Source organism: Cuculus canorus, chromosome 12 (assembly GCF_017976375.1).
Source record: "Cuculus canorus isolate bCucCan1 chromosome 12, bCucCan1.pri, whole genome shotgun sequence".
Classification (NCBI taxonomy): Eukaryota; Metazoa; Chordata; class Aves; order Cuculiformes; family Cuculidae; genus Cuculus; species Cuculus canorus.
The window spans coordinates 8,200,888-8,218,852 of record NC_071412.1 but is presented as its reverse complement, the minus strand read 5'-3'; the positions used below and the strand labels follow the sequence as shown (position 1 = coordinate 8,218,852).

General features: G+C 47.3%; 2 protein-coding genes across 4 annotated transcripts in view; one reads left to right on the top strand and one right to left on the bottom strand.

Annotated features, from left to right (window-relative positions):
• The window catches only part of MFGE8 (milk fat globule EGF and factor V/VIII domain containing), a 115,514-nt gene that overhangs the window by 73,748 nt on the left and 23,801 nt on the right, over nt 1-17,965 (bottom strand). The gene's annotated exons all lie outside the window — the stretch shown is intronic.
• Nucleotides 1-17,965, top strand: part of FANCI (FA complementation group I) — a 37,532-nt gene that overhangs the window by 9,865 nt on the left and 9,702 nt on the right. For 2 of the 3 annotated variants that reach the window (XM_054078062.1, XM_054078061.1), the window contains exons 1-22: nt 1,624-1,793; nt 1,910-1,982; nt 3,817-3,947; nt 4,354-4,510; nt 4,591-4,648; nt 5,109-5,150; nt 5,640-5,763; nt 6,167-6,252; nt 6,430-6,562; nt 6,886-6,978; nt 7,473-7,609; nt 9,648-9,828; nt 10,409-10,496; nt 11,037-11,167; nt 11,802-11,872; nt 12,810-12,924; nt 13,309-13,431; nt 14,528-14,596; nt 15,775-15,876; nt 16,695-16,874; nt 16,968-17,089; nt 17,471-17,635. In XM_054078062.1, the coding sequence (XP_053934037.1) occupies nt 1,710-1,793; nt 1,910-1,982; nt 3,817-3,947; nt 4,354-4,510; nt 4,591-4,648; nt 5,109-5,150; nt 5,640-5,763; nt 6,167-6,252; nt 6,430-6,562; nt 6,886-6,978; nt 7,473-7,609; nt 9,648-9,828; nt 10,409-10,496; nt 11,037-11,167; nt 11,802-11,872; nt 12,810-12,924; nt 13,309-13,431; nt 14,528-14,596; nt 15,775-15,876; nt 16,695-16,874; nt 16,968-17,089; nt 17,471-17,635 (2,465 nt within the window). In that variant the 5' untranslated portion in view covers nt 1,624-1,709. Of the gene's footprint in view, nt 1-1,623; nt 1,794-1,909; nt 1,983-3,816; nt 3,948-4,353; nt 4,511-4,590; nt 4,649-5,108; nt 5,151-5,639; nt 5,764-6,166; nt 6,253-6,429; nt 6,563-6,885; nt 6,979-7,472; nt 7,610-9,647; nt 9,829-10,408; nt 10,497-11,036; nt 11,168-11,801; nt 11,873-12,809; nt 12,925-13,308; nt 13,432-14,527; nt 14,597-15,774; nt 15,877-16,694; nt 16,875-16,967; nt 17,090-17,470; nt 17,636-17,965 lie in introns of those variants that run through there. The other variant, XM_054078063.1, reaches the window with a different exon arrangement.

Here is a 17,965-nt window from a genome sequence, read left to right as displayed (position 1 = left end):
AAATCCTTGTGCAGACTCATGCGCAACCCCTGGCACCACGGACTGGGTGCTTTGTCCTGGGTCCAACAAGGGTGGCAGCCCCAAGCACGACCCACCCCAAGGGGGTCCCACCTCAAGGTGTTGTGGCTGGATCACTTTGGGGATCTCTCAGCCAGGTTCAGTTATCCCCCTTCCCCATGTCCCCTGCTGAACCTGCTCCCCCTCGTACAGCAGCATCAGCTCTCACTCCCTGGGAGCACGGAGCTTGCGAAATCTCCCACACTGTGCTGGCATCGGATCCTCCAGCTAAATCCCGCTGCTTAAACATGGGCTAAACCTCCTCGTGCGTCCAAGGCCACCCCTCATGCCCCCCGGAATTAAGGGGTTTACTTGCAGGGATCCGCACCCCACGTGAGTGGCACTCGCAGTGGCCGGATGCTGCTGCTGTGGGGTGGCCCTGAATGAGTACTTTGTGCTGAGCACTCCAGTCCCTCCGTGGCTGCCTGCCCCACATGCCAGCACCCCACACCGTCCACACCCAATGCTGCCCTGCACCTCCTGCTACCCTACACCCCACATGTGTGTACCCCACACTGTCCTACAACGCACACCACACTGCACCCCGTGTGTGTGCACCCCACACTGTCCTACACCCCACAGCACCTGCATCCCACGTGTGTGCACCCCACACCATTCTGCACCAGTGCTGCCCTGTACCTCACACCACCTGCCCCCACACGTCTGCACACCATGCTGCATCCCACGCTGTCCTCCATCCTGCACCCTATGTGTGTGCAACCCATGCTGCCCTACAACACCTGTATTTCATGTGTGTGCACCCCACTCTGTCCTACACCCTGCATCCCACGTGTGCGCACCCCATGCTGTCCTACACCTTGCACCCTATGTGTGTGCACCCCATGCTGCCTGCGCCCCACACCCTCCTGCACCCCATGCTGCCCTGTACTCCACGACACCCTGCACCTGACATGTGTGCATCCCACGCTATCCTACATCCTATGCCTCCCTGCACTCCACATCACCTGTACCCCACATCACCTGTACCCCATGCGTGTGCACCCCATGGTTTTCTACACCCCACACCATTCTGCAACACCTGTCGTCCTACAGCCTGCACCCCACGTGTGTGCTCCCCATGCTGCCTGCGCCCCACACCTCCCTGCACCCAATGCTGCCCTGTACCCCATGTCACCCTGCACCCCAGGCTGTCCTACACCCCACACCAGCAGCATCCCACGTGTGTGCACCTCACATTGCCTGCACTCCACACCACTCTGCACCAATGCTGCCCTGTATCTCACACCTGCATCCCTCATGTGTGCACCCCACGCTGTCCTACTCCTTGCACGCCACGTGTGTGCACCTCACGCTGTCCTACACCCCACACTGCTTGCACACACCCCACCCCCCCCCCAAATCCTGCACCAATGCTGCCGTGCACCCCACGTGTCTGCACTCCGCAGGACTCGAACCCGAGTCTTCAGGGAGGCGGGAGGGCGGGGGGCGGGCGCTGTTACCCGGGTGACGGGCAAACACTTCCGTTTGACACTTCCGGGCGGGAGTTGCGAGGGGCGGTGCTGAGATGCGGGGGGGCGGGCCCTTCCGGCCAGACACTTCCGGGCGGGAGTTTCAGGCGGCGACGCGGAGGCTCTCGGGGTAGTGGCCGCTGTCAGCGCGTCCCCGGCTGGGCCGGGCTCCTCCGCGGCCTCATGGCCCAGCGTATCCTGGCGCTGGCGGCCGAGGAGGCTCCCGAGCGGCTGCAGGAGGCCCTGCAGAGCATGGGGGAGAGCGAGGTGCGGGGCCCGCGGGCTGGTCCCGGGGCGGGCGGGCGGCGCCGGGTCCTGTCAGGCCTGAGAGGCGGCTTCCCGCGGGGTGAAGTGCGGCTCGCAGCGTCCCCTTCTCTTTGCAGCTGGGCGATATGGTGACAAGGCAGGCCCTGAAGGGGAGGGAGACTGCGGCTTTGCTGAGAGGGATCTTCAAAGGTCGGTGATCAATCTGTCTAACGGGAAATCCTTGGAGTTGGGTTCCACAGGGATCCATCTTAGGACCAGTACTCTGCATAAATGACTTGGATGCAGGACTTGAAGGTTCGTCATAGAATCCCTAGGTTGGAAAATACCTTTGATGTCATCAAGCCCAACTGTACCTGTCCACTTCTAAATCATATCCCTGAGCACTTCATCCACCTGTCGTCACCTTTAGGGATGGGGACTCAGCCACCTCCTTGGGCAGCTGTTCCAGTGCCCAATAACCCTTTTGGTGAGGAAAATTTTCCTAATGCCCAATATGAACCTGCCCTGGCAGAACTTGAGGCCGTTCCCTCTCATCCTAACTTGGTTTACTAATCAAGTTCACTGATCACACGAAACAGGGGGGAGCTGTTGACACTTTTGAGGGCAAAGACACCCTGCAGAGAGAGGAATCAAGACAAATTGAAGAGCTGGTCAATCACCAGCCACATGAAGTTTAATAAGGGCAAGTGTCGGGTTTTGCACCTGGGATGCAGCAACCCTGGATATACATACAGACTGGGGTTTGAGGGGCTGTAGAGCAGCCCCACAGGAAGGGATTTGGGGGTTCTGGTTGAGGACAAGTTGAACATGAGCCAATGGTGCATCCTAGTAGCCAAGAGGGCGAACCGTGTCCTGGCGTGCATCAAGCCTAGCATTGCCAGCAGATCGAGGAAGGTGATTGTCCCGCTCTGCTCTGCACTGGGGCAGCCCCACCTCGAGTACTGTGTGCAATTTTGGGCACTGCAGTGTAAAAACGACATCAAGCTTCTGGGGAGGGTCTAGAGGAAGCCAGAAAGTTGGTGAAGGGTTTAGAGGGGAAGTTGTATGAGGAGCGGCTGAAGTCACTCGATCTGTTTAGCCTGCAGAAGAGGAGACTGAGGTGGTCCTCATTGCAGTTTACTGCCACCTCACAAGGGAGGGAGGAGGAGCGGGCACTGATCTCTTTTCTCTGGTGACAAATGATAAGACCGGAAGGAATGGCAGTAAGATGCGACAGGGGATGTTTAGGTTGGATATTAGGCAAAGATCCTTCACTCAGAGGGCGGTGGAGCACTGTAACAGCTTCCCAGGAAAGGCATCATGGTGCCAAGACTAACAATATTCAAGAAGCATTTGGACACTGTACTCAGACACGTGGTGTAAATTTTGGGGTTGTCCTATGCAGGAATAGGAGTTGGACTTGATGACCTTTGTGTGTCCCTTCCAACTCAGGTCATTCTGTGACTCTGTGATCTTTTTTGAGGGGTGGGCTGAGAGGGGGGTTGTGGCCCCAAACCCACTGGCGGCCAGCGGGGCACAGGCGACCTGGTGGAGGGAGAGGTGAGCAGCCTGAGGATGCGTCACCTGTCATAAGAACCAGCCCTTCTGGGCTGTCACAGGAAAATGGGACTGCCACAAACAGATCCAGGAAAGAAGAAACTGGACTTATATGTTTGTAATGAACCTGTTGTAAGTGGGCTTTCCTTTTGGGAGCCCTTAATTACTTTGGAGTAGAACAGAGACGGCCAGTTGAGACTTAATGGCCAAACTGATGCTTCTTAACATTTTGACACCTCTCAATCTCAGGCAGCAGACTAAGTGAACCACAAAGTTCACAGAGTGTGATAATGGTGTTGAGTGCTTTAGTTTTTCAAGAGATTATTTCATGTGGTCTGGTTTTATCTGTTTTGTCAGATAGATAAAATAGTTGCAGTGTGGTGATAATTTGGCTCTGCTGATTTCCTGTTGTTTAGTAACATGTTCCTTAAATATCTCTTTTTTCCCTATTCTTCATTTGTTTTCTTTTTTTTTCTCTCATTATAAGGCTCCCCTTGTTCCCAGCGAAGTGGTGTTCTCAGGAGGCTTCAGGTTTACAAGCACTGCGTCCCACTAGTGGAGTCAGGGGACCTACATTTGGGCAAGGTGTCTGAAATCATAGGACTGCTGATGCTGGAGGTAGAAGCTCATTTGCACTGGCTTTCCTGGGGTCTGTTTGGTATCCTTTCATATGTGGATTAAGACATTTCACTGGGGCCACTGAGGAAAAGAAATCGTGTCCTTTCCACAGATCTGCCCTGGACTAAGCTGTTGTTGGAATTTGTTTTGTGTGTAAATTTGATTATCTTTGGATATTTAGACTTAGACTCAAAATTCCAAACCTATAAGTGTATCAGCTTGATTTACTTCTCTGTTCTGTAAAGGATAGTACAAAATAGAGATCTGGGGGCTGAAATTCCCTTTCATGGGAACATTTCGCTGTAAGAAATGCTGTCCATTGCTGGGTTTTGGTGACGGTCTGGATGTATGTGTGAGATTCTGTGCACTGCCTCAGGCTCTTTCATGTTGTTGTACCTTCTCCCAGGCTCGTCAGCTGCCAGGCTATGCCTTAGCTGAGCTTGCCACCCTGTTTGTCGATGTTATCAAAGGCGGCAACCTGTCTAATGGGAAATCCTTGGAGTTGTTTTCCACTGTTCTCACTGCACTGGCCAGCTCGAAGGAGAGCCTGGCTTATGGGAAAGGTAACCCCTCTCAGTTCCTTCTCCCCAGCCTGTCCTCCCTACCTTTGACATTGGTTACTAAAAGACTTTTGCTTTTTCAGGTGAACTGAATGGGGAAGAGTTTAAGAAACAGCTGATAAATACCCTCTGCTCCAGCAAGTACGCCAATCTCCACCAGCTCTTAATTACATGGCAAAACAGTGTGCTTCGTGTTGTGGTTTGAAAAAGGCATCATGATGAGCTGGACATCACAGTCTCTGTCCTGTTCTGTCATCTTTCAGACTGTACCCTCTGTCACAGTGTTTTCCCTGGCTGGGAAGGCAAGGGAACACCCTGTTCCCAGATCTTGTAATAGTATGGCATGAACTGGTCTCAGGAAGTACTTGTTTTTATTCCTGTCTTGATATTTGTTATTGTGGAGGCTGGGACAGTTCAGAATCATTCTAACTCTCGGTGGTAAGGGTGGCAGTGGTGATTTCTGGTGGAAATCTGGCTTCTAACCTCAGTGTCAGAATGTAACATGGGAATTGGTGACAGAGAATAATTGCATATGAGGAAGGAAGAGATAAGCGATGATTCTGCTTGCTCTCAATTTTCTGGCATTTTTTTGTTTTACCAGGTGGGACCCTCAGAATGTAATACATCTTGCCAACATGTTCAGGTAATTATTTTTGCCTTCAACATCACCGTTTTCTTGTGTTGTGGTCATGTCCATTTCCTCTTTCATACGAATTAGTAGTTTGGGGCTTGTACGAGTAAGAGGTCTGACCATAACAGGAACAGCCTCATGGACGGTTGAGATGATGAACATCCACATTGGATCGCTTTGGGTACAAAACACAGCTGGACAAGCATGCCTCAGAGACCGGGCATGGCATTGTGGTATTTATTGCATTTGTGAGTGAGCCTTGATAAATTAACAGTACATTAATGAACAAACACAATGTGAAGGAGACGGGAGCATCGAAAGTTGAAGAGTATACTGGGGGAAAGGTATTGAGGATCTGTGGCAACTTATTCTGGTGAGGACTTTAGGAATGCACACTGCCTGTCTGTATATTAGGTTCCTTTGTCTAATTATGGGTTGAATCTGCTGTGGCATTCTGAAGGAAACTAGTGAAAATGATTAGGCTGTACCTTTGATTCACAGGAATATTCCGCTATCGGGAGAGGAGCTGCAGTTTGTGGTGGAAAAGGTCCTTAGGATGTTCTCCAAATTAGACCTGCAGGAAATTCCTCCTCTGGTCTATCAGCTGCTGCTGCTTTCTGCAAAGGTAAAAGCTCACAGGAGCTGGCCTCCTCCTAAGCATATACTATGAGGAAAAGAAAGTACATACAGACTGAGCAATAGGCTGGATTTGGCAGGGATTGTGATTGTTCCCAAACTGTGCTGCAGGGAGCAGGACAGAGCAGGACATCAGTAGGGTTTTTTTTCTCTAGCTCCCTCTAGCCTGAAGAAGCTGAAGAAGATACAATCTTGATCTTGTAAAGGATGAGCATAGACCTTCCAGATTGCTGAGAGGATTGGGATTTTTTCAGTGTTCTCAAGTGTGATTTTGTTCACTCTCTGTTGCCATGAAGGATGCTGTGACATTTGTAATTGGTGTGAGAATAGAGTGTAGTTCTCTGAGATACTGCAGGCCCTGCAGTGGCCTAATGTAAGGTCCTGCCTTGCAGGGCAGCAAGAAGACTGTTTTAGAAGGAATCATCAGTTTTTTCAATCAATTGGATAAGAGACAAAAGGAAGAACAGAGGGTTCCACAGTAAGTTCTCTCTGTCATCCCCTTTCTTTACTACCTGGATGTTTTTAGTCACCCTGGTCCTATCCAAGGCTCCTTGAATTTGAATTGTTAAACCTTGTACAAGTACATCCTCCTTGATACAAAAGAAATGATTTATGGCTTTGGATGGCTTGTTTTTTTTTCTGACAAAACTCATAGATCAGCAGACCTTGAGGTAGCCACAACACCCCTCGACCAGCTCTGCCATGTGGAAGGCACTGTTATTCTCCATATTGTTTCTGTTATCAACCTGGATCAGGACCTAGGCGAGGAACTAATCAAACATCTAAAGGTATGACAAAGACAGAGCAGGCACTGTTCTTGAAGATGTCGAAGCAGGGTTTTTAAAATTTAGTTGGTTATGTGGGGGTTGGAACTACATGATCTTTAAGGTCCCTTCCAACCCAAACCATTCTGTGATCTGTAGAAAGGATTTAATAGTTTTCATGATCACAGTCTTGTTCACTTTAACAAGTGCTATGATATGTTTGAAGAGATGTGTGCCTTTCTTACACTGCAACGTCAGTGTGATATGGGCCTGTTACCTTCCCTGAACCTGCAGGATGCTGCAGTTGAAGATAACAAGCTTTCTGATTGTTGCTTGCTATTTTCTAGACTGAGCAACAGAAGGACCCTGGCAAAGCCCTGTGTCCATTCAGCGTGGCTCTTTTGCTGTCGGTTGCGGTAAAACACAGACTGCAAGAGCAGGTATGTGAGTGATAAGCTTGCAGAGAACTTCCATGTACAGTACACTCCTTGTAAAGGAAAGAAAGCATGGTCAGGTGATAGTTCCATAAGAATTAGGCCGAAAAGGGTTTCAGGATGTTTGTGGGGAGGCAGTTAGATCATTGGTGTGCTGTCATTTACTGAACACTATGAAGGACCCCAGAGCAGTATCAGGATTTTCCAGGGTTGTGATTCCTGTGGGTTGGTATTGTAGGATGAGAAGAAAAGCAATGTCTCCTTTTTTTTAATGTTTTGGCTCGGTGGTGGCCACCTAAAGAGTATCTGGCAGCAAGTTACCCTCCTTGAGGCACTTAATGAGGTTGGTGTGTTTGTCCCGAGAAAGAAGAGAGTTAAGATTTTTGGCAGGCTCTACTGAAACTTGTGCTCTGGCTGGTGCTCTTACTGGAACGTACCCAAGACTATACAGTTCCCATTTCAAAGATCATTTCCTCACACTCAATGATTTTGTGTTCCAGATATTTGATTTCTTGAAAACATCAATCACAAGAAGCTGCAAGGACCTGCAAATTCTTCAGGCCTCCAAGTTTCTGCAGGATTTATTTCCTCAACAATATGATGTAACCGCTGTAATTCTGGAAGTGGTAAAAAGTAGGTGAGTTATTGCCACGTCCTGCAGAACACTCGGTGGACTTTGGGAGGGGAGGAAGTTTCAGCCTTAGAATCATCGAATCACCAGGTTGGAAGGGACCCACTGGGTCATCGAGTCCAACCATTCCTAACACTCCCTAAACCATGCCCCTCAGCACCTCGTCCACCCTTCCCTTAAAGGCCTCCAGGGAAGGTGACTCAACCACCTCCCTGGGCAGCCTATTCCAGTGCCCAATGATCCTTTCCGTGAAAAATTTTTTCCTGATGTCAAGCCTGAACCTCCCCTGGCGGAGCTTCAGGCCATCCCCCCCTTGTCCTCTCCCCTATCACTTGGGAGAAGAGCCCAGCTCCCTCCTCTCCACAACCTCCTTTCAGGTATTTGTAGAGAGCAATAAGGTCTCCCCTCAGCCTCCTCTTCTCCAGGCTAAACAACTCCAGCTCTCTCAGCCGCTCCTCATAAGACTTGTTCTCCAGCCCCCTCACCAGCTTCGTTGCTCTTCTCTGGACACACTCCAGAGCCTCAACATCCTTCTTGTGGTGAGGGGCCCAGAACTGAACACAGTACTCAAGGTGCAGTCTCACCAGTGCCGAGTACAGAGTGAGAATAACCTCCCTGGACCTGCTGGTCACGCCGTTTCTGATACAAGCCAAGATGCCATTGGCCTTCTTGGCCACCTGGGCACACTGCTGGCTCCTGTTCAGTCGGCTGTCAACCAACACCCCCAGGTCCTTCTCCAGGCAGCTTTCTAGCCAGACTTCTCCTAGTCTGTAGCACTGCATAGGGTTGTTATGCCCCAAGTGCAGGACCCAGCATTTGGCCTTGTTAAACCTCATGCCGTTGGTCTCAGCCCAGTGGTCCAGCCTGTTCAGATCCCTTTTCAGAGCCTCCCTACCCTCCATCAGATCCACACTTCCACCAAGCTTAGTGTCATCCGCAAACTTGCTAAGGGTGCACTCAATGCCTTCATCCAGGTCATTGATAAAGACATTGAACAGAGCTGGACCCAGTACCGAGCCCTGGGGAACTCCACTTGTGACTGGCCTCCAGCTGGAGTTAACTCCATTGACCACCACTCTCTGGGCCCGGCCATCCAAGCAGTTATCAACCCAGGAGAGTGTGTACCTGTCTAGGCCAGAGGCAGACAGTTTCTGAAGCAGAGTGCTGTGAGAAACTGTGTCAAAGGCTTTACTGAAGTCCAAGAAGACTACATCCACAGCCTTTCCCCCATCCAGTAGTGGAGTCACTTTGTCATAGAAGGCAATCAGGTTAGTTTGGCAAGACGTGCCTTTCATGAACCCATGTTGACTGGGCCTGATCACCTGGTTCTCTTGCATGTGCCTCATGATAACACTCAAGATCACCTGTTCCATGACTTTCCCCGGCACTGAGGTCAGACTCACAGGGTTGTAGTTCCCTGGATCCTCCCTGCAACCCTTCTTGTAGATGGGCACAATATCAGCCAGCCTCCAGGCTTGCTAGGATACTCTGGGTTGCTAAATACTGCTGACCAGGGGCCAGCAGGGAACAGTGTCACAATCCAAAGTTTTTATCCCAGTTTTATACAGGTGAATTGAGAAAAAAAATAAGGCAACAAAATGCAGCTGTATAAATATGCCCCTACTCCCCCCTCAGATGTTGTCCTTTAGTCTGTTGTGAGGAATTCCTCTTCTGTTTTCTTCTCTGACTTGAAGGTCTTACAATCAGTAGGATATTTGTCCATCCTGACTGTAGCCTACTGTCATGTTCAGATCAGACCTGAGTGCACATCATTGCCTGTAGTGAGGAAACCTTTGGACTGGAAAGGAAGTCTGGTGGTTGGAGAACCAGGACTGCAAGACATTTTGTGCTGAGCGCCTACCTCTCAGCCTGAAGACAGTTATGAGGTTGTGAGGGATGGATGTTCCCTGATGTGATCAAGCATCTCTCACTGCTGCTTTGGACCTTGACATGACTACAGAAGACTTTTCTTTAGACTACTCTGATCTAAACCTTTTTGATGACCAAGTTGTTTCTTTCCTGGTCTGTTTAATGTTTTCCTTAGTGCATTTGGCTGGGACTATGTTACTCAGGGCCTGGTGGATCTTGGCTTCAACCTAATGGAATCATATGAACCAAAAAAGCCCTTTGGAGGAAAAGCTGCTGATACCAGTTATGGCCTTTCAAAAATGCCAGCCCAGCAGGCGTGCAAACTGGGAGCAAGTATCCTGCTGGAAACGTTTAAGGTAGTGTATGCTTTGGAGAGGTTTTTTTGGGATGTAAGCAGGAACTCTGTTCTTAGTCTCTCCCAGTAAATGGCATCAAAACCTTGCCTTGCTGTATCTATCATTAGTGTTTTACAAACAATACTAGATTTAGTCTCGTATTTGCCCCTATCCAGCTGGGAGAAGGCATCTTCATAAAGACTTGATCCTAGTTTGTGCCAGCTACCATGACATCTGTGTAATCCCTATCACAGTTTCTAAGAAACTGCAGGCGGGGTAGAGAAATTCAGAGGTAGAAAGAAAATCTGATAGAGGTGGTGTTGCAACCAGCATTCTCACCAAAGTGATAAATTTGCATCCCACAGACCATTTGATTCATTATGTTCCGAGTGTACTTTGTGTGTCTCTCTCTGTGGGTTCTGATTGTACTGGGATGAAATTTGAATCAGTGAAATTAGGTGAAAGGGGACTTCTGGGAACCAGCCCCAGCTCACCTGTTAGATCTGGATTTGCTTTGTACTGCACAATGCCTGTGCTTTGAACTGCAGGAATATTTTAAATTTACGTAGGTTTTAATTTTTATGTATCTTTCTCATTTCAGGTTCATGAACCCATCAGAAGTGATATTCTTGAGCAGGTCCTGAACAGAGTCCTCACAAAAGCAGCGTCTCCTGTCAGCCATTTCATAGGTAACAGGAAAGAGAAGAGAATGTGTCCTGCTCTGTGGACGCTTGGAACATAGCTCCTCAGAACAAATGATGAAGTGGACTAAAGCCAAGAAAATTAGTTATTCCTTCCCCTTTTACTGAGGTGTCAGCTGCATCAGATTACCTTTTATTCATCATAGGTGAAAAACATGTTTGCAGGCAGTTGCCATGGAACAGCTGACGCACAGAAAGTTGGTATCCATCAGTCAGTAACTTGTTACATGTTCCTGGCCTTGCCTTCCTCCTGGTCCTTGAGCGTGTGCTGGGGCTGCTGAGGTGCCTATGCTGCAGCCTCTTCTCTGATACCTCAGTGCCCTCTGGTGGGCTGAGGCCCTGCAGCTGTGTTGTGCGTGCTTTACGCTTCCTGCAGAGCTCAGGTTTTAAATGGTCATCCTATCATGAACTATCCATGTAATGGAAGGACTTCTACTATTCTGTAATTCTTAGCTCTATAGACATATTTTGCTCAGAATTCTCTGGCCCCATGGCAGTAGCTGCTCCTTTTGTCATTTTATTTTTCAGACTTGCTGTCCAATATTGTTGTGTCTGCTCCTCTTGTGCTTCAGACTTCATCCTCCAAAGTCACAGAGACTTTTGACAATTTGTCCTTTCTGCCCATTGATACAGTGCAAGGGCTCCTCCGGGCAGTACAGGTAAAGCTTTGCATTTCTCCATGAATATCCTGCTAGTTTAGTTCCAGTGACAGCTCTAGGCCACAATTATATGCATGATCTAATAACCCTCCTCAGAAGGTAAGCCTTCATACTCTGCTGTACGTTGTTCACTGTAGCATGGAACTGTTCTTCAAGCATGAATTTGCATGTGCCCTCTAGCAAAAAGCATATGGCGTGGTCTGGCATAGTACCCAAACTGCTCTGTGCTGACCTTTCATCCGGAAGATGCCCAGATGCTGCACAGCGTAGAAAACTAAGTACACAGTGTTTAGCTGAACAGCTGTAGCTGTCAGGTTGATTTTTCTCCTTCCAAGCTCCATGTCAGTATTTCTCTTTGCCTGGCCCTGGCACTAAACTTTTACCTGCTTCATCCAGTCTCGGGATAACAGTTCTTTTCCAAGACTCTTGCACTGTGTCCTCACTAACCTGTCCTCACTGCTACAGTTCTCTAGGTTTACTTTTATATTAATTTTAAATGTTTTGGTTCTCCTACTGTACTCATGACACTATTGGAAATGCAGGGCCAGATGGGCCTGAGGAAGATGATCTCATATGCCCCAAGGGCTTGGCATGCCTTAGTGCTTTTCTCTCCAAAACGTATCTTCCTTTCCAGCCTCTGCTCAAAGTCAGCATGTCAGTAAGGGACTCCCTGATACTTGTTCTCCAAAAAGCTATCTTTTCGAGGTAAGCTGGGAAGGGGATTCTTTGAAAAGATTTCTACTACTCATTTAGGTTTTTGGAGCAGAAGTATTTTTGTTTGTTTGTTTGTCTCAGCTAAGTGTCTTCGTACTATTTTCTTCCCATAAGTGGATGGGGACATCTCCTACCTCTTTAGCCTAGGACTGTAATACTGTCACAGCTCTACTGAACTGAGACATGAACCCTCAGCTGAATGGGCTTTGGGAATACAGAAAGCTGTTGGGAACTCCAAATAAGTAGGCAAAATTAAAATGAATTCCAACATGTGTGTACACAGCTGAATACCTCCAGATGCTAGGGAGAGACTAGGAGGAACCAATGATAAGAATGCTGACCTTCCACCTTCCCCCTGACTGATCCCTTACAAAGCTGTCAGAGAAGCAGGCTTCTTGTCTTGGTAATATTTTCAGTGAGCCATCCTGTTGTCTCCATAATGCTATGATCATAGACTGGATTTTGTTGGGCAGTGGCTGCCTCGTTATGAATGCAGAATTCATGATTTGGAATTATTATTCAAGGCAAGGGACTTGGTCTTGGGAAAGACCCAGACTTTTGGTGAGCAAAGCGAAACACTAGCTTTTTGTAAGGAATAAAACTCTGAGCTTTGTGAGGCTTCCCTATTCCATTTTTCAGGTGACATTAAATGCTTGAGTCTTGGTTTGGGGCTCTCCCTCAGTGTGAGCAATGCAAGGACAGAAAGGAAATTGAATGTTGTGAGATTGTAGACCAAGAGAGTTCCCAGCAAACTGCCAAGTTCTTAACTATTCGGGACTGTGCTGCCCTCTTGGGGAATACAGTTCTCCTGGGCCCAGTCACTCTGTGTTTGTGGACCATTTTTATTGCTGAGTTGGTCTTGTGTTTACTTTTGAGCTTTGTGCTTCCATTTTTCCTAATACTTCTCTTTTCTCCCCCTGACTCACAGGCAGCTCGATGCTCGTAAAGCTGCGGTTGCTGGGTTTTTGCTTCTGTTAAGAAACTTTAAGGTTCTGGGCAGCTTGGCCTCTTCCCAGTGCAGTCAGGCCATTGGTGCCACTCAGGTAAGTGCTGTTCAGCAGTCCCTGGCGTGGACATATAAGACAGTCTCACATCTAGTATGTACTGTTTGAAACAGCTCGAGCAGAGTGTTTCCCCAAAATAGAAATATAACTTCAGCAAGGATTAGTTCTGGAAGAAAAGCTTTAGGAAATGCAATGTGCGGAGACAAGCTGGCCTAGGGATGTTGGTTTTCTGAATCATTCTGACTTACAGCACCAGTATTCTGGGGAACATTTACAGTAGTCCTTGATAATGATAAAGAGCCTGGCAGCACGCTAAGGACTATTTCGGTGATTATTTAGGGGCCAGGCTCCTTATCACCTTGTTTCTGTGTGGTGATATTTGAGAATTGTAACCAGTATAACGTGACTAATATTCCCTCTCAGGTCCAGGCAGATGTTCATGCCTGCTATAATTCTGCAGCTAATGAGGCCTTCTGCCTTGAAATCCTGGGCAGCCTGAGGCGATGTCTGAGCCAGCAAGCGGATGTTCGACTTATGTTATACGAGGTAAACACAGTAACACAGTTTCTTCAATCTCCTTTTAAACAGCCTTTAGCTCTTCTGTTGTCTGGTTCTACTGTAGCTCCAGGTAAATAACGATCACAATTACTGTGGAAAACAACCTATCATCTCAGTTATGTTCTTCATGGGACACGTGTACCAAGGAGTAAAGTTTTTTTAATCCTTTGGTTTCTTTTTATTTTGTACCATTATAAGTCCAAAGACACATTGATGTATCTTGCTCATCTCATTGCTTAAGAGCAAAAATGCATCAGTGTGTCTCTTTCTGTGGTGGGACTGAAGAAATGGGAAATATGTTCGGTGCCCAGTGGGAAGTAGTGTTCTAACAGGCACTAGGAGAAGCAGAGTTGTTGGAAGTTAGTGGTGGACTCAGAAGAAAACCCGGATTGGAGAGTATGGGGAAACTTCCTTAGAGACTGCATCAGGGATCTGTCTGTTCTCCTCTTCCTTCTGCAACTTTCAATAAAGGCTTGTCTGCTGCTTTGATTTCTTTTGGCAAACGGCCCAATATTGAGAGCCATTCTTGGGTGCGCATCTTAGCTCCTGATGTAACCATGGGGTATGAGCCTGAAAAAAGGAAAACTTCAGATCAGAGATTTTTTTTCTTGACTTGGTTGGATTGACCTTTGGTGAGCTGCAAGTTTTGGGTGTGTTCGTCACTGTTGCTGTAAGACTTGTGCTTGCTTTATCCATCCGCTGAGTATTCTCTGAAGGACTTTTTACCTCCTACAGTTTCCCCACTGGCTTGCTTTGCCTTTGAAGCAGGATTTCACAGTTTGAAGTTGGATCTAGTGCTAGTGTTAAATAGCAGTGAAAGTAACTCTGGGCTTGGTGCCACCACTGCTAGGGAGATGCAGCTAGTGAGAGGGCCCCTGTGAGGAAATTCGTACTCTCTGATTCATACCTTCTTTCTGTGGTGCCTTTGCTTTGCCAGGTATGGGGTTTTACACTGAGCACATTGTTACTTCCTCATCATTCCTTGTGGTTGCCAAAGGGTCGTTGTTGTCGTATGACACCAACTTATTATGCATGTGATTCATTTTCTTTGTTGCATAAGCCAACTTATCCTTCCTGTCTTCAGGGTTTTTATGATGTCCTTCGCAGGAACTCCCAGCTGACCAGCTCTATAATGGAAATGCTCTTGTCCCAGGTAAAGTACTGCTGCAGAGTCCCTGAGAATTCTGCACTGCAACCAGTATAGCAAGCAATTCAGGTTAAATATTGAGAAAATAGTTCTCTGTTATGCTGGAAACATGTTTAAGTGGTGCAACACTTCTCTAATGAGGTGTTCAAATCCCTGCTGTATTGAGAGAGCAGACTAGGTAAATGTCTGGAGACTGGTTCATATCCTGTCGCAGAGTGGAAGAGAGGATCTCTCGGAGCCCTTTCCAGTCTTTCAGGTCTGAGATGCTGTGAAAAGTGTGATGCCCAGAGAAGTGCTCTATATGCTCCCTGTTCCTTAGCAGTGCTCTGCTGTTACCTTCCCGTAGTTCCCCAAAGATGTGTGCTGACACATTAATTATTATTGCTGTCTTCCCATTGGAAGAATACCCAAGTCCTTGTAGGATCTGGGAGGATTAACTCATCCTCCAACAATGTTGCTCATGGCAACAAGACAATCACATTTCCTTAGTCCATTGGACAGGCTGTGCTTTCTTTGAGACAAGTAATTTTCTTCCCTTTAATCATCCATAGAGTTCATGCTGACTAATTCTAGCTTTCCCACAACAGTATAGTGTCTGAGAAAGGAACATCAACAGAGCCAGGGTACCTTTTGGGAACAGAGGAGAGGGCACTTAATGGGAACTTGGTGTAAATATATAAAATTTTATCACATCATTGTATATATAAGTATCCCTATTCGATTCTGATCCTATATCAGCACACAGCATCTCTCCTTCCAGTGGTGTGCTGAGCAGCCAGGAATTGGTGCAAGCACAGTATCTCATGGATATGCACCCTTAGGTCAGGAAGCTGGATGCCAGAACAGGGCCAAGTGGTCAGTACGGGTGATGGGCAACAGGAGCAGTTACTTCTGCAGCGGGTAGCACTGCGGATGAAGTGCAAGTGATGTTATGTATCAAGACAACAGCAGGTGGTCAGATAAACTTGTTTTAGCTGGCTGAGAGGTAAATGAGCAACTCAAAAGGAGATTTTAATTAGTAGTAGAGCAGGTGACATGGCTCAGGTGCACATGCCATTATCATACTGTCAGTTTTCCCTCTGTAAAATGGAGTACAAAGACTATTGTATCCTGTGTGGAAACACAACCTAAGAGGCTCAGTTACCAAGTAACTGGTTATTTTTATTTCTTGTTTTCTGTGACAGATAAAGCAATATTACTTGCCCCAGCCAGACCTCCTGCCTCCACTGAAACTTGAGGGATGTATTATGGCTCAAGGAAATCAAATCTTTCTGCAGGAACCACTGGTAAGAGCTATACTGGCTAGCCACAGCTGCAAGCTCATCTGTTCCATAGCGTTTTAGTTGTGCTGCTACATGAGCTGAATACTTTGCGTTTTTTCAGCCTCTTCTAGCCTGAAGCAATTCTTTTAATGACAATAGAGCTGGGCATCTCACCCCTGCCTCAGGCTATCTATTAGAGCTTGTTAGCAAAGTGGTTTGTGGAACTTGTGTGAAAAAATTCCCTAGGAATGGTGTTCTGTTACTCTCTATTGAGCTTATTCTGTTTTTTTTCCCCTCCTTTACCTTACTTCTGGGTAAAATAGTCATGCAGGGTGTTTGTAGCAGGAGGAGGAATCTGCCCTTTGATTTTGCTCCTTTGATGTTGTTGATGAGACCTCAACAATTCATTGGATTTCCAAGGAAACAAACTCAAATTCCTCACTTTGTTTTCCCCGAAGGAAGTGTTTTGCGGAAACAAACTCTATAACCCAAAATGACCAGCTTCAATGCTGCACTGCAGTAGCCCACCAGAAAGGGACAGACACGTCAGCTAGACTGAGAGCCTTTCTGGAAATTCCTTTTCCATCTCCTTCAGCAGCTGACGTAGCTGGGTTGAGGGAGCAGTGGGAGTTAACTACAGGCAAGCTCAGGCAGACAACATTATCTGAAGCTGGAACTGAGTAGCTGTGTGTAGGACTACAGATCTCCTCATTCTGGGAATGAGGCATATTCTTGAGACTCAGGTGAACCTCTGAAGGCAGCTTATAGCTCTTTGCATCCAGCTATCTGCCAGTGACCTCCAGCTAGAAGGCTGAGTGTGACTGTGTGGCTGCTTCCTTCAGGCCCATCTGCTCTGCTGTATCCAGCACTGTCTTGCCTGGTATAAGAGTACTGTGCATCTGTGCCAAGGAGCTGAAGATGACGAGGAGGAGGAGGATGTGAGATTTGAGCAAAACTTTGAAGAGATGCTCGATTCTGTCACACGACGAATGATCAAGAGCGAGTTGGAAGACTTTGAACTGGTAAATCAGATTTTCAGTTTGACTCAGTGGAAAAAGAACTGAGTCCTTGTCAGGTTTTGAAAAGATTTTTCACATGTTTCCCTTACCTCTTAGGATAAATCGGCAGATTTTTCTCTGTCATCTGGCGTTGGTGTGAAGAATAACATCTATGCCATCCAGGTGATGGGAATTTGTGAGGTCTTGATTGAGTACAATTTCAACATAGGGAATTTCAGGTAAAACATCAAATCTTGCCCTCCAGCTCTAGCTGGCTGTGCCTGTCTCTTCAGACTAGAGGACACAGACTCATTGCGAGTTCAGAATAATGGTACCAACACAGAATCAGAATGATGTTTTCTGAGTGTGTTCCCCTTGTGGCACATTCAAAGAACCTTGGGAGTATCTTTTGTATGTTGGAGAGATGGGATGTGACATTTTGTAGAAGAGCGGGTCAGGGAGGAACAGATTAAGTGTACTGTGGTAGGGAGGCAGGAAGATGTCATCTGTCACTATCATACAGAAAGTGTCATTGTGTAATTTGGCAACTGAAGCTTCAAATGGGAAACAATCTTAAGACTGGATTTTCTCCACTAATGCTTTCTACTACTTTATTGCAGTAAGAACAAGTTTGAGGATGTCCTAGGCTTGTTCACATGTTACAACAAACTCTCTGAAATCCTGAAGGAGAAAACTGGAAAGAACAAATCCACCTCGAGCAACAAAACTGCACGGAGCTTCCTGTCCATGGGTTTTGTATCTACTTTGCTCACAGCTCTGTTCAGGTGAGAAACTGTCATATCTGGAGAAGCTTTAAGGCCTATTCACAAGCTTCTGTAGTGGTGTCTGTGTGCTGGCTGTCTTGTGCACTGCATATCCAATACAGGCATTTCCATTTCTGTGCAAAGCATACATGTTAACAGTACTTGCTGTCTGGAGAACATCATAGTCCAGGTAGGAACTGCAGCTGTGCAGCTCCTGGTACTGACAAACCAGCTTTCCTGGACCTTGCTTATGACTTGTGAGACCTTGGAGAGTCTTTGCTCTTCCAGTCCTGGGCCATTCCCAGGCAGCAAACTCCCATGTCTGAGCTCCAGTCTTCTGGAACAGAGCCA